This window comes from Patagioenas fasciata, chromosome 12 (assembly GCF_037038585.1).
Source record: "Patagioenas fasciata isolate bPatFas1 chromosome 12, bPatFas1.hap1, whole genome shotgun sequence".
NCBI lineage: Eukaryota > Metazoa > Chordata > Aves > Columbiformes > Columbidae > Patagioenas > Patagioenas fasciata.
The window spans coordinates 12,080,887-12,095,249 of NC_092531.1; the positions used below are offsets into that span (position 1 = coordinate 12,080,887).

Consider the following 14,363-nt stretch of genomic DNA (forward strand, 5'->3'; position numbering starts at 1 on the left):
AAAATACACACAGGCACATGTACGTGCATGTGGATACACAGACAAACCCACAAGACAGACAGACACACGCACTCATGTACACATTCTTAAAATCATAGGGGTTTTTTTAAGGAAAATGCTTTTTGTTCACATTTGCAAAAAAGAAGTAACAAAAGGGATAAGATAGTTGTTCTGAATCTTTTGGGTTAAGACTACACCAAGGCGTAACTGGTTGGTCTTCACTAAAATCTGTGTCATAACTGAAGAGCTGATAAGACACTGAATACTTAAGTGCAATAATATAAAATGCTACTGTGCTTATATTTCTTAACTTTTTCTTGTTCTGTAGACTATGGAATCACTGAACAGCGGCAAACCTTTCTTGCAAGCTTTCTATGTAGATCTCCAGGGGGTCATAAAAACCCTGAGGTATTACGCTGGTTGGGCAGACAAAATCCATGGAATGACCATTCCTGTAGGTAAGGCGGATTAAAGCACAGGTATGCACCTACCCCTCCTCCTGCCCAAATTACTTCATAGATTACAGCTTTGTGAAAGGTAAAGGAGGATCTTGGTTTGGTCTCAGAGTGTGAGGTATGTTGCTGAAGCAGATGCTTACAAGTTGGCAAGGGCTAGACTAGACGACCTGCTACTGTTCTGCCCTACAGGCACATGCCAAAGAGTGTTTCGGTTTTTTTGCATATGTCCATCTGAGAAGGAGATAGCCCAATACCTACATTTAAATATTGGTACACTTAAAAAAAATGGGTCCAGTATAAACCTGCCAAAATCCTTGGAATACATGAAAATATTGTTAGCTGCCTGTTGAAGAAACTTTATGCTTATCTTGTTTATATACGTCTTCTTACTACCTATGCATATCATTTACTTGGGACTAACACTAGATCCAAATTCATTTTATGCTTGAGAGAGTTTGCAGTGTTACTACAGAGAACTGTACATACATATCAGATATATTTTGTTATATATACTTCTTCCAGTTGTTCAGTGGGATGATTTTTATATTGTATGTGTAAGATAAATCTTTGAGAGTGCTAGGAAATTATTCTGCTGGTATCTTTTCTAAAGAGATAAGAAAAAAATCCTTACTATTTTTTAAAAATTTATTTAATGAGTCCCTTCCTCCTGTCCCTCCCACCCAGCTTTTTAACAAATACAGGCTGCATTTTCTGTTGCAAACATATACATTTGTAGTCTCGACTAGATCTACCAACTGTTACAATTGTACAAAATGGCACATGATAGCCAAGAATGATTTTATGCAGGTGCAGTCATTGAGACAAATATACTAATCTTTTACCTGCATAAAACAAATATTTGGAAAAACAGTAAGGAAAACAAACGTTTATTCTCTGGGTTATTTTTAGCTTCATGGTGCACACTACTCATTGCACATGCATGTTTATTACACTTTACTGAAGGAGACTCACAAGTAAATGAATGTTGCTGTTGCCCATCTATTTCCATAAAATTACATTATGCAGTATGATATCTGCAGTACACTAGCTTGCCTCTGTACAGCAAAGCACAAACCTTTCAAAGTTAGGTATAAATTGAAAATGTGGCCCCAAATTCTTCCAGAGGAAAACAGATCATGTAATTCTTACTGCAGTGTTACTCGTTGCAGTGTTTCACCTTATTAAAGCTGCAGTGCATACTGACTGATGTTTATCATCACGAGTATATTTTCACCAAAGAAATGAAAATATTAATATTTCAGGTGTAGACTCTCCTGCAAGTACTCCTTAAGATTTGCACAGTCATTTGGGCTGAGATTCATAAATCCTGGTTTTGCTGCTTGCACTTCATATTTAAACATGCAGAAGTGCAGAGCATGCCATAAATTCATATATTCAGCAAATTTCCTGTTCCCTAATCCCTTTCTCCCTGGTCAGTGAATGCCTCCTTCTCACTCGTCAGCCCTGCAGGTACACAGAAATTAGGTCAATCACCAATGAGCATTGCTGGGTTGAGGAGAGTAAATATTCTCTGCTTATTCTTGTCCTCAAGTAGTGTATCAGATGAGAACCCTAATTTTTTTCCAGTGAGATGGGCTACGCTGCTGCAGAAGGCACATTTTCAGCAGGCCCTCCTAAATGCAAACTTCAGTGCTAACACAGTTATCAGTAGTGTAGAAGCGTAAGTCCTCTCACATTGTCGGAGTATCCATTAGTTCTTCCTCTTGGTTTAACACTCCTCTGTATTCCTCTAGTTTCACACCATAAATTTGTCAGTCTCATAAAGCTATTTTAGAGCAAAGTGCTTTCCACATTCACTTACCATCAGCTCATTACAGGAAACCAAACAAGATGAAAACCCCAAAATCTCCTATTAAATCTCCTCCTCTTTCTGCTCAGTGTGCTAATAAATCTGGAACCTCCCAACCTTTCCTATATTTCTGTTGAGGTTTTCTTTTCCTCTAAAATAAAAATAGGCAAGTGATAGACAAGTAGAAGAACACTGTGTTTTACAGTCACATTCTTTTTTGTCCCAGAGCTGCTAAAACCTTCAGACTGCCCTTTGCTTGCTCTCATGTGTAAAGCCTTGATGATTTAAATTAAAACACAATGAAGTTAGACTAGAAACTGTTAAACTAATAAGCTGAATGCAAGCAAAAATGTATCTTGAAGTCAATATATGATATGATACAGCTTAAAGACTTAACACCCATTTGTTGGTTGTGTCCTGCTATTTGAGACATGTGACTGTACTATGATTGTTACACAAAATATCCGTGATGGAGACTCCTGATGGAAATCTGAGCAAACACATCTGTGGAAGGTACTGCTGTCCCAAAGTGAGAGATCCCTGGATAAATGTGGCTTGCTTTCTGATTAAAACATAAAAAATCTTTGGGCCAGGTGCTAAGCAGCTACAAATTGATTTGGCTCTATTAATATCAGTGATGACTGAAGAATGACAGTTTACATCAGCTGAGAATATTTAAAAAAAAACTTTTAAGACAAATATTTTAGATTGGATGAGGGATCAGGCTGTCAGAGCCCTCTCAGGCTGCCAGCTAGTAGCAGGATAAGAGCAACAATCATCAGCAACAGCATCTTGGAATATGTGTCATTAGCATGACTTTTAAAACATTTTAGAGTTTTAAGATTAGTTTATACAAGTCTCATATTTAATTTCTGAGCACAGGGAAGCTTTCTATGCTCCCTGTTCAGAAAAAAAAGGGATTCACTACATCAATCCTGAGTTATTTTGCTGTGGTAATAGCTTATTTTACATTCTTGACAAGTTGGCTCTTAAATACATCTTTGGCCTGTCCAGAGACATCTAGAGCTTCTGAATAACTTCAAGTCACAGAAGTTCACAAAGATATTGTTAGAAAGCAACCTCAAGAACCCCATCTGAACAGTAAGTCTGTGGATGATGAACTTTGGAAGCAGGTGTCAGAAAGGGCAGCTGTCTAGAGTCTAATGGAAGAAAGCAGGGCAAGTAACTCTGCATGGGAGCCATCGCTCTGCAGAAAGAACATTCTGCCTACGTTTGGTAGAATTAACCACCATTTGTCTGCCTTGGCAAGCAGGTTCAGGTTATCTATAACTTTCTGTTATGAAGCACGCAGAGACGTGGCAATGATTATGCAGTGACAATCTAAAGTCAGACAGTGCTAACCTGTGTTACTGTTACATTGTCACCATCCTTCTGGCTGAGAATCCACCTCTCACAGTATCACCAAGTACACGCTGGTATTTTTAGCTGTCTCCTCTATGTGCTTCTTGAGCACTTAGACAGTTTTGCCTGTATAAATTCTTTCTATTTTGACTTGTACTCTACTTCTGTCTGGTCTGATGACTTTCTGTGGTCTGTGAACCACTTCTGGCATCTGTAGAAGACAACCTGGAAAATCAAACTGATCATTTCAATTTGTGAAACAAATATTCTCCATCTTCACTGGGAAGTTGTGAAGCATCTAGAGATCAAAATGGTGCAATGACATTTTGTCAATGCAAAGCAAACCAACGCATCAGCTATTTTCATCCTCCTTTTCCTTATATGAACCTTTTCTCTCTCCTCCTCCCTCTTTTATTTCCTCTGTTCTGCTCCTTGTCTTGGTTGCAGACTATTGTTACCTTTTTTCTAATTATTCTGTATTAGCTACTCTGGCTCAGGTTTCTACTGAGCAAATCCTGTAAAGTAGATGTACAGAAATAAGCAGGCATGAAAATAAGTTATTTCTAATCGAATACAAGTTGGGGTCTTTAAACCCAAGGAGCTTTATGGACTAACCACTTTATTGTTAACAGATATCTAGTACAGGACATCGCAGCATGTTTCCAAAATGCACTCTCTGTTGTCAAATTTAGGTCTTTCCCCACTACTGAACAGGGCTGGCTGCAGCTCCAGCCTGAATGGGGTGAGGCCACAGGAAAGCACATACCCTGCATCAGACAGTGACCATGGGAGCAAAAGCACTGTAACTGCTCCTCCTGCTCCCTGCCTCTGTCTGACCCCTTCCTGTCCTGGTAAATCATCTCCTGTGATTGAGCCGAGGTGACCTTCTCATCATTCTCACATACTTTGTTAAAATGATTTTTCTAAGTAAAGATATTCAAGTTTTTCTAGATGGCCAAGCACTACCAGATACTACTAGATGACCAAGGGGCACATTCAGTTCATGCCTTTAGCGTAGCCCTTCTTTCAGCTGTAGCCTCACCAAAAAATATTTGACCTAAATTCAGAGGTGGTTTGAGTATGGGCTAGTTTATACAGCTACAAGAGTCAACTTAGATACAAACTGCACAGATGCAGGCCAAGCACACTATCAAAACTGATGGTCAGACAATACCTTAACTGGCCCCCACACAGAGCAGGTCCTTTTCCTGCTCTTTATCAGTTGTGAAGAAACCTCCATCGTATCACAGCATGTGTAACCTCAGCACGTACTCCCAGACCACAGGCAAGTGCTGAAGCAGCAACAACCACGCAGGTTTGTGAAAGAGCACGAACTCCATCAGCCCGTGGCAGCACAGACCTGCCGCTCTGAGCGGGCCAGGCCACCTGAAAGGCTCCCCCAGACCACAGGCCTGACCCCAAATCACAGATGTGTTTATTTTGTGACCTGACTCAGGCTGCCCTGAGCTCAACAGTGCTTTAGTTAAGGACTGCAGACCTAGCACAACACTCACTTTAACTAATGATACCTCTCACTCCTCAAGTTTTTAGCTTTTTTTTTAACCTTAAAAATAATTCCCAGATCAGAGGATCAGAGTTAATTAAATAATTCCTTTTAGCCTCATACCATCCACACGTGCTATTTGCAAACATGCAGTCTGCTTTTTCTGCATCTTTGTTGTTACAATCTTTCTTAGTCCATATTCTTATTTCTTTCAAAAGTCCAGTGAGACAAAAAAACATTCTCTCAAAGTTTACAACTTGGTCCCTCCATTTATTTCTTCATCTCTACCTTGCCCAAAAGATTTGTGAAAACTTTTCTTATTCTCTCTTATTGTGTTTTCTAGCTACGTCCAACTTTTACCTGTCAGCTTAAATTGACTACCTGTGTAGCTTGACGCCATTTCTGATACAGGCCTTGTCCTACAAGTCAGCTATCAGAACATGGCTGTACAATGACCGCTGTTTTCTCCTCAGTGCTGTCTCCTGCAGTAAATTATGCTCAATTACGCATCAGTCACAGGCTTCCTCTCTCCATTCCACATCTACAGATTGTGGTGTATCATTCCATCACTTCAAATGGAGAATGAGTGAGATGTATGTTACTCTATGATCCCTCATCTGCTTGTGTATATACCTTTACATTGCTGTGTTCCCGTCATGCCTTTCAGGAAATTGCCTTGGTGACTCTTCCTTCATTTCTCTCATCCTGAGCAGAGGCCAGTAAGTGGCTTCCTTGCTGCTCCCCTTTTTTGTGTGGTACAGCTTGTTCTCTTTCCCAAGGAGCAAAGCAGGTTGCTTTCTCATGGGACGCCTGCTTCCTTTGTTCTACAGAAAGAACAATTAGGTTGCTCCTGAACCTGGGTTTCCCATGCTGGCTCATGAAAAAACATTTCCATTACTTCTTTATTTCTTTTACTGCCATCAAAGGCTGATCCTTAGAGCTTTCTCCCTTGCTCCCTCTATTTTATTTTTTTTTTTGTTCTGCCAAGTAAAACTGCACTTGAGAGTAACCATGCTCATCTGTTTCAGATGGAGATTATTTTACGTTTACAAGACACGAACCCATCGGAGTGTGTGGACAGATCATCCCTGTGAGTATCTCTACTAGCGCTTTCTATTTATTTTCATTTGAACCAGCTCTCTTTAAAGGCACATAAAACATGGTCCTCAGCTATGTGTGTTTTCCATTACGAAAAAAGCTGAGCTCATATTGTTGACATATCTTTAACAGCCTCCCTGCAAATGCTTATTTGAACATGCTAATAGGGTTTAGGCTCTGTTATTAGGAGTTAAGTTCTCAAGTCATAGAATTCTCATGATTAAAACAAGCAAAGCAAAACACAGTGTTAATATGCTGTCAGTGGTTATGGATGTTCACACAACTTATGGAAAATTGATGCTTTGCTGTGGTAGTCTTTTTATTTATTTAGTTTTTACTGTGATTTAACAGGCTCCTCAGTTCCTGGGAGAATGTGATGCATTTTAATTCCACTCTTTGCTGCTATTTCTTTTACAAGGCTGGAGGAGAAAGGAAACTCCAGGAGACTTATCATTACAATTAACATTGTGTAGCTAATAAAAGACATGTTTATTTTATTTGTTATAAGATAGAAACACAGCATTTCATCAAATCTAATACTCCCCTTACACCCCAATATACATCCTTAATATACTCTTGCTGAACACTGCATGGGAATTACACTGAGAAGCTAACTTTCTCAGAAGAACCAGTTAACTGGCTTTGACAGAAGTTTCAATGGGAGGCTCACATATAGCTATTACAATGTTGTCTGGAAACTTTTCTCCTCAACAAAGCACTGGGGAACTAATCAGGACATTCTCTGAAATTTTTGTTGATGTTGGTTTTTTATTTTGTTCACATTAACCACAAAGCCAGCAAACAGCAAAATGCAGCAATTCCATTAAAAGAGGAGCAGCCAGGAAAGATTAACCATGTTAAGTCCTTTTTCCCTATTTATATTTGCTGTTATTTCATATCTTTGTTAAGGGGTGGCTATTGTGCTTGGCACTCCATAGAAACTCAGAGAAATGTGCAAGCAGCTTAGAGAGCGTGTGGCTACACCTGCCCTGCAAACACCTGTGTGCTCTCATAGCTTGACCTGCAAGTGGTCCTTAGGAAGGAATGATTTCACGGCTCTGTCCCCACTCTTCAGCCAAGCACATGGAAAAGCATTTGCAAAATGACACCCTCAACATCTAACCCCAAAGCTGCTAGACACCCTCTTGGCTTGTCTCATTGAGCTTAACTCGCAGATATGTTGGAGAAACATGGCCGTGGGCTGAAGATCATGCCAAAACCAGGATTTATTTCATTTAGATTTGTAAAAATCTTTGTTCGGGGTACCCTGTCATCTACCATACCTGTTCATTTTTTCCTCCAGAACATCAACATGGCTGTCACACGCATCTATTGTAACCCTGCTGCTCATCTGTTACGTATTTCCTTCACAGCTACCAGTCAGAGTACAGCCGCTGGGCTGCTGCATGCACTTAGCCATTACACTAGAAAATATGTTATTACAAAAATAAAATTAAACAGCAAGCCTTAACACTAAACTCCTCATCCTCTTTCACATCCTAGCTTCCATCAAAACATACACTCCTTGGTAGCTTTGTAGCATAAACAGGGCTATATACTACCCTATAAAACTTGTCAGAGCTATCCTTGCAATAGCATTAGAAGTGCAGGCTGTCAGCACACTGTTGGCCCTATAGCTCCCCTCCCAGGTATACTGGAGATGGAATTAAAACATCACTTTGTCTCCAGAGTTTATAAACAACGGAGCAAGTAAAAAATTGGGTGTTCGGTGAAGGAAAGACAGTTGTGTATTTTTTCAAGCTAGCCAGGGGCTAGAGGGATGTCGGTGAGAGTGGCAGCTGATATGCATCAGGCAATAACATGTTCTGGCCAGTGGCTGACTCATTGTGAGTGATATTTTCAAGTTTCTTTCCAAAGAAGATTATTATATACATTTATATACGTTTATAAGAGAGACTGAGCAAACGCAGTTATTTTATTGCTCTGTCATGTCCACTGAAATCAGGACTACGCACTTAACCTGTTAGGATCAGGCCTTCATGCAGAAAGGCTGGTTACTCTTATCCACAACTTGTTTGTGCACCAAATTAATATAATTCACTACATCATCAGCTCCAGTCAAATGAAGTTTAAATTAATGATGATACAAAAGGCTATATCAGCGAAGTGTTTCTCAACTTGTTTTTTACTCTTTTTTGTCATCTTCCAGATAAATTGCTCAGTAAGATGTTTTCATGAAAATTAAATGCTTTGATTGAGCATTGACATTTATGGGGTTTTTATTGTAATCCTGTCAATTAAGGATTATATAATTTTGAGTATAAATTTTGTATGTTAATGTGTATTCGAGGTAGGAAATTTACATCCAAAAATGCTTCAGCATAAACAAACAGTGCTTTCCAAGAACTATTTGTCATGGGGAAATTAAAAGTGCCAATTGCAAAACAGTAACTGAAATTAAAAAACAGTGACTAAGGAAAATTAACAGATAACAGAAGATACTTTTAGGAAGACTGCAGGTGGGGCCTGTATTTCTTTGAACAGGAGAGAAAACTAAAAGGTCACTGTTGTTGCCTTCTTAATTGCAGTAATTAAAGAAAAATCCTTTCTTTGTGCTAGCAAAGACTTAGGCTGAGGATCAGCCTGAGAAATAATTGAAGTAGCAGCTTGATATCTTGAAAACAAACCACCACTGCAATATTTTTCCATCTATCAATTTTTTTTTCTTCCTACAGTGGAACTTCCCCCTGCTGATGTTTGCGTGGAAGATTGCTCCAGCTTTGTGCTGTGGCAATACAGTAGTTATTAAACCAGCAGAACAAACACCACTCAGCGCTCTCTATATGGGAGCCCTCATCAAGGAGGTAAGACTAATTGACAGAAATAATGCCTGTCTCTCCTTGTGGAGAAGGATCTACCAGCACATGCCTGCTTTAATGTGCTCTGTCAGTTTTCATAAATCGTGCTGCCCCTCATTCATTTCTATTTTGACAGGCTGGCTTTCCACCAGGCGTTGTCAATATTTTGCCAGGATTTGGTCCAATTGTTGGTGCAGCCATAGCATCTCATGTTGGCATTGATAAAATTGCTTTTACTGGATCCACTGAGGTAAGAGGATTCACAGATATGTTGCTGTAAAATGTGAATGAATACTTAGGGCAGGGCTGTGGGGCTGATGTGGCCCCTGATGAAACTGCATTTGACACCCCTCACTTAGGGCGACAGTATTAAGTCCTCGTGCTACATTTGTCACCAAGTAAAAGAGCTACATCTAAATAACAGTGGTCTGTCCTTGCCAGCTAAGCTTATGTAGCACAGTACTTCCAAAGCAGAAAGCCTTTCCTCTGGCCCCTGCTGTGCTCAGCACCTCAGCACAGGAGATATGCCTGGAAAAATATTGCTGGGATTTCCTGTGGGCTTATGGGGATGTGAATCACATGCAAGTAGGCAGAACATCCCATGTATATCACAGCACACATAAATGCTGCTTTAGCATCCGTAATTTGTGTATCTTGGCGCACTTGGGGAAAAAGGGAGAGGAAGGGGGCAAACGTACTTCAACTTTGGTGCTGCATTCAAGTACATTGAGGATGAGGAGGAGGTCTAAAAAGGAAGGAGTGCAGGGACAAAAGGTGTCTGTTCCCAAAACGAGGGAAAGAAGCTGTCCAGAAGATGAAGGGAGTCAGTTGTGTCCTGAATGCCAAAATGTCTTGCTATGAGTCTACAATGCAGATGTTACAGAGGAGGTTCAGTCTGAAGCTGAAGGCTGTAATCTAGAGAAAGAGTAACAAATCCATCAAAACTCAGATCCTGTCTTGCTCTCAAATATGTGCAAAGCCGGCTGTTATCAGGGTTGGGGTGGGGATGATAGAGGTACTCCAGACTGAAGTCACAGGAGAAGGGGCCTTATCTCATTGTCTGAAGGCAGACAGAAAGGAATCTCAGTGGGAGTTTCAGGGCTGGTTATATTTAGAGAGTGCTAAACCCAGCCCTTTTCAATTCAAAATCTGACAAACTATTGTATGGAGGGAGCTAAACCCCAGGGATCCAGTCTGTCTCATATCTGTGACTCCCACTCGTGGCAGTGGGAGGCTCTGGGCATCCCAGGGACACAGCTGTTCACAGGCAGTCAGTTTGGGTTTGTTTGAGTGGATCAAGCCACTGACCAAGCAGCCCTACTAGATAGGTGTGGGGTGGGTGTCTTCCTAGTGGGCCGAGGGATTGCAGAGACCAGCTCAATTATTTCAGATAAATTATTCTGTGGAATTATCCTGTAATCGAGTTTGGAAGTCACCATACATGAGCCCAAATTCCCAGTAAAATGTAGCTGCAGTCATATTGATTTATATACACACAGTTGTTTTGCAATTACTTTATACTTGTGCATGAATTTTTTATGGCAATTTTAGATTATAATACACACAGGTTACATTCTAAGTCAATGGTAACATCAGTTTTCAGATTATTCTGTGGAATTATTCTAGTAATTACACCTCCTGTAACCAATTTATTTTAGCATCCTGGAATACTGAAAACTCTAATATGAACTGATTACCCCCCATAAATTAAGTTGAAACAATTGTTTTCATAAAGATATGTGGTCTCTGTTTAAGATAAATATTCTATTATACAGGATGTTGCACTGTTTGGAGGAGGAAAAATACAGATGGGTTAGGTTTCAAAGTTGTCTTTTGTAGCCAAAATAAATTTTTATTGTAGTTCCAGACAGCTTTAGTTTTAATAGGCGTTTAAACTCCAAAGCTGTGGGTTTTGTACAAACTCAGTGCCTACCTTTAAAAGCCTTACTAATAGGAAGTGAAAAGCATTACAGAGATGAAAAAGCAATTCTCTAAGAACCTAAAGCAAGAACAGATGGAACGTCTTAATGCAGAATTAGTGTAAACTATTCCATATTGTTTCTGATTTCCTGTAACACTGATTTTTTGTAACAGCAAGTCAACATTGTAACATTTTAAACACAACGCTGTGATATGAGCTGTACTATAGAGTCTTTGGCTTTTCCAAAACATTTCAATTTCTAATGAAATAATAACGGAAATATTTTGTCTCTTTGGTCTTGTCTGCAGCATGTCCAATAGCCATCAGATATGTAAATGCCACAATACTAACTTGCATTCCCCCATTTCATCCAGGTGCTCATTAAGACAGTTAACACTTTCAACTTGAGCAAGTTAATGATAAAACCTATCAGCACAAAAGCAAAGATCTTCGAGTTTAGGTGTTCGAAGCACAGGTTTTTCCCAAGTTTTCACCATGAGGTTCTTTTGGAAAAAAATAGGAATTCTTTAACTTTGAAGTATATACTTATGGCTAATGAAAACTCCTTATTTGCCTGTAAAAATCACAAAACTCAATCTACTATTATCTATTTTCTGCAGAGTCTTTTTAAAGGCAGAAAACAGGTTGCTCTTCCTACAAAAAATGTGATGTTAATGTTTTCCAAAATTTATAGAACCTAATCCATAGAAATATGAGCCAAAAGGCCAAGTTCATGACCTTAACTCAATAAAGCCTGACACAGCCACACTGAAGCTTCATCCAGCCTACCACCCTGTCTGGCAACACAACCAGTACCAAGTGCTTACAGAAGAAGAGAGCTGCCCTCAGCCCACCTGCTTCTTATGGAACAGCCTCCCATGGCTCACCCCTCTCCCCATCCCCTGGCGCATGGATCTCAAAAGTCTGGCATGGGCATTTTAACAAAAGTATTTCTGGCTTCACTGACCTTTCTTTTCCCCTTCCCTTCCCTCACATGAAACTTAAACTGCTAAACCAAATCTTTCTTCCAGGCAATCTGATCACATCAACACTTGCTCCTGTCCCTTTCCTACTTTCCCTTCAAAGCCCATAATCAATTTAAATATCACATTATGTCTTACTATATTTCTCCTTGATCTTTCTGGTCCCTAGCTGTGAAACTCTCGCTCACCAGGACCCTGGGAGTGGTTCTCTAAAGCTCAGCTTCCTCCCACACTACCCCAGCTGTTCAGTATGCACACCTTTCCCTTTTACTCTGCCCGCTCTGCTGCAGCTTCTTCACTGTTCAATGTACTCCTGTCTGATTTCCTTCAAAAAATTACTGGCAGCAATTTAATTAAAATAAAACTCAGTCATTTATATTTTCAGAGCATAAGAACAGATTCAAGCTCAGGATGCCTGGCTTAGCCATGTGTCTGCTGTTGGGCTGCAGAGCTCAGAAGTACAGGAGGGGTTATAGAAGTCTCTTCCCCAGTTAAATGAACAGCGAACCTTATTTATTTCCAGAACAAGTGCTGATGAGAGGACAATTTTTACACACATCAGAAATACAGAGAGGTTCTTCATATTACCTTATTTCCTGAAAGAATTTCTACTAAGTAAGAAAGGTGAGAGGCCTTCAAAGAGCAGAGAAAAGCAGCCATCAGAAACTGCTTTATTCTTCATTTGCCTTTATTTCCACTCAAATCTGTGAATTCAGTTACAGGCTTTGCAAATACAGCCATTTTGACAGCTGTGAGCCGGCTGGCCATGTCTGTGTATGAGTGCTCACCTGAAAAGGAACTGGGGTACTCATAAGCTCCTGGTGCATGTGGCATAGTTGGGTGCAGCATGTTCTGAGCTTAAGGTCAGAGATTATTATGGAAAGCAGGAAGTTAAGCATTTAAAAACATGTGCATTTAACACATCGGCTGGATTAAAAATTGTATTTTGCTTGTTGCAAAATTTTAATTAGTTCTTATAACTTCTGTTCAAAACCAAATGTGTTACCTCCAAATCAGAGTGGCTTACAACTCTCTTCAGTTGTTAAACACTTTCAGGATGAGAATTATAGATAGCACACAAAACATTTGAAGCCCTAGCCAACAAGAAATGTATCCTAAGTGGCTGGTTTTCACTTTGTTCAAACTATTGCCCATTAAAATGCAGACAGATTAGAGATAGGATTCAGGTCTGTGTTCATAGAGTTCTGCAGAGTAACCCAAATAAATATCCAACAAATTGGTCTGGATGCCTGTGTAAACAAAAGGTCTATAAACAACTGCAATAAACCCCAGCAAAAGAGTCTGCATTTTGCTTGGCAGAATGTTTGCTTTATGCACTTAGATTAACAAACCATGATCTCATCATTAGTCAACAAGATACTACAGAGAGCATCAAAGCAAACTACAGGAGAGTCAAGATTGATTCATGCCAAACAAATGTTTGTAGCTAACAGCTGTATTACCACTGATTCTAATTTACTCAGCAGGATTCTCCTTTCATTTCCGAAGTGAGATGAATGTCACAGTGCATGATGTAGACAGGATGTCTACCTACTGCACGAGCAGTGAGTTGTGTCAGCTCTTCTGGATCACACAATCTCTTGCTGGTTTTAGATATCATGAAGAATTACACCCTGGCATTTTTCGACATTAGCAACAAGAATCCTAAAGGTGACTTGACCTGTTCCAAGGAGTCTATTAACTTACCATGCTACACACATGCTCTTCTTCATGTCAATATTTTAAAATTCACTTGTCTTTGCTGGAGACACACCCTGAACATGCTATGCAGTCCTAAAATGCTTCTCAGAAAAATTTTGCATACAATCTGGAATTAAAAAAACAAACAAACAAACAAAAAACCAAAAACTAAAAATCAGAGAGACTAAGTGAGCAGTACCGTGGGTTTGAAGGTTTAGCCAAACACTGACATCCAGTGCCTCAACACCTGGAGAAAGAAAAACTGCAATTCCAGAAAATACAGAAATTTTCTGTCTGATCATATCATCCCCCAAAATTTAATTAATCTCTTGTAACTTAAAACACTTACTGTTCTTCAGATATTCTCTCAATATCCCAAGAGAGGTAAACCAGCAAAGATGGGCAGCCCAGTTACTCAAAATGCCTATGTCACTGAAGATGTGTATCTGTCAATTTTTGCACTGTTCATGGAACCATTCAATCTGCACAGCTCCCTGTGCAGTCCTACCCTCAGAGTCTTGTCTGTGGCAGCAGGCAAGAAAATCACCTGCTGTTCAGCTGGACTGCCGTTCCCATTCAGGTGATCCTAATGACTTAACTTGTATCTGCAACCAAGGAAGGTTCAAGCAGAGGGAAGCCAGACATTCTGATGGAGCTGTAGAGGAAGTATTGCAAACCTCGGTGGTTTGCTTTTGACTCCTGAGGCT

At 39.9% G+C, this 14,363-nt stretch overlaps 1 protein-coding gene across 3 annotated transcripts in view; it reads left to right on the plus strand.

Annotated features, from left to right (window-relative positions):
• Positions 1-14,363, plus strand: part of ALDH1A2 (aldehyde dehydrogenase 1 family member A2) — a 54,920-nt gene that overhangs the window by 26,056 nt on the left and 14,501 nt on the right. For all 3 annotated transcript variants that reach the window (XM_071813871.1, XM_065847037.2, XM_065847041.2), the window contains 4 exons: positions 329-458; positions 6,163-6,224; positions 8,929-9,057; positions 9,188-9,301. In XM_071813871.1, coding sequence (XP_071669972.1) covers positions 329-458; positions 6,163-6,224; positions 8,929-9,057; positions 9,188-9,301 — 435 coding nt within the window. The remainder of the gene's footprint in view (positions 1-328; positions 459-6,162; positions 6,225-8,928; positions 9,058-9,187; positions 9,302-14,363) is intronic.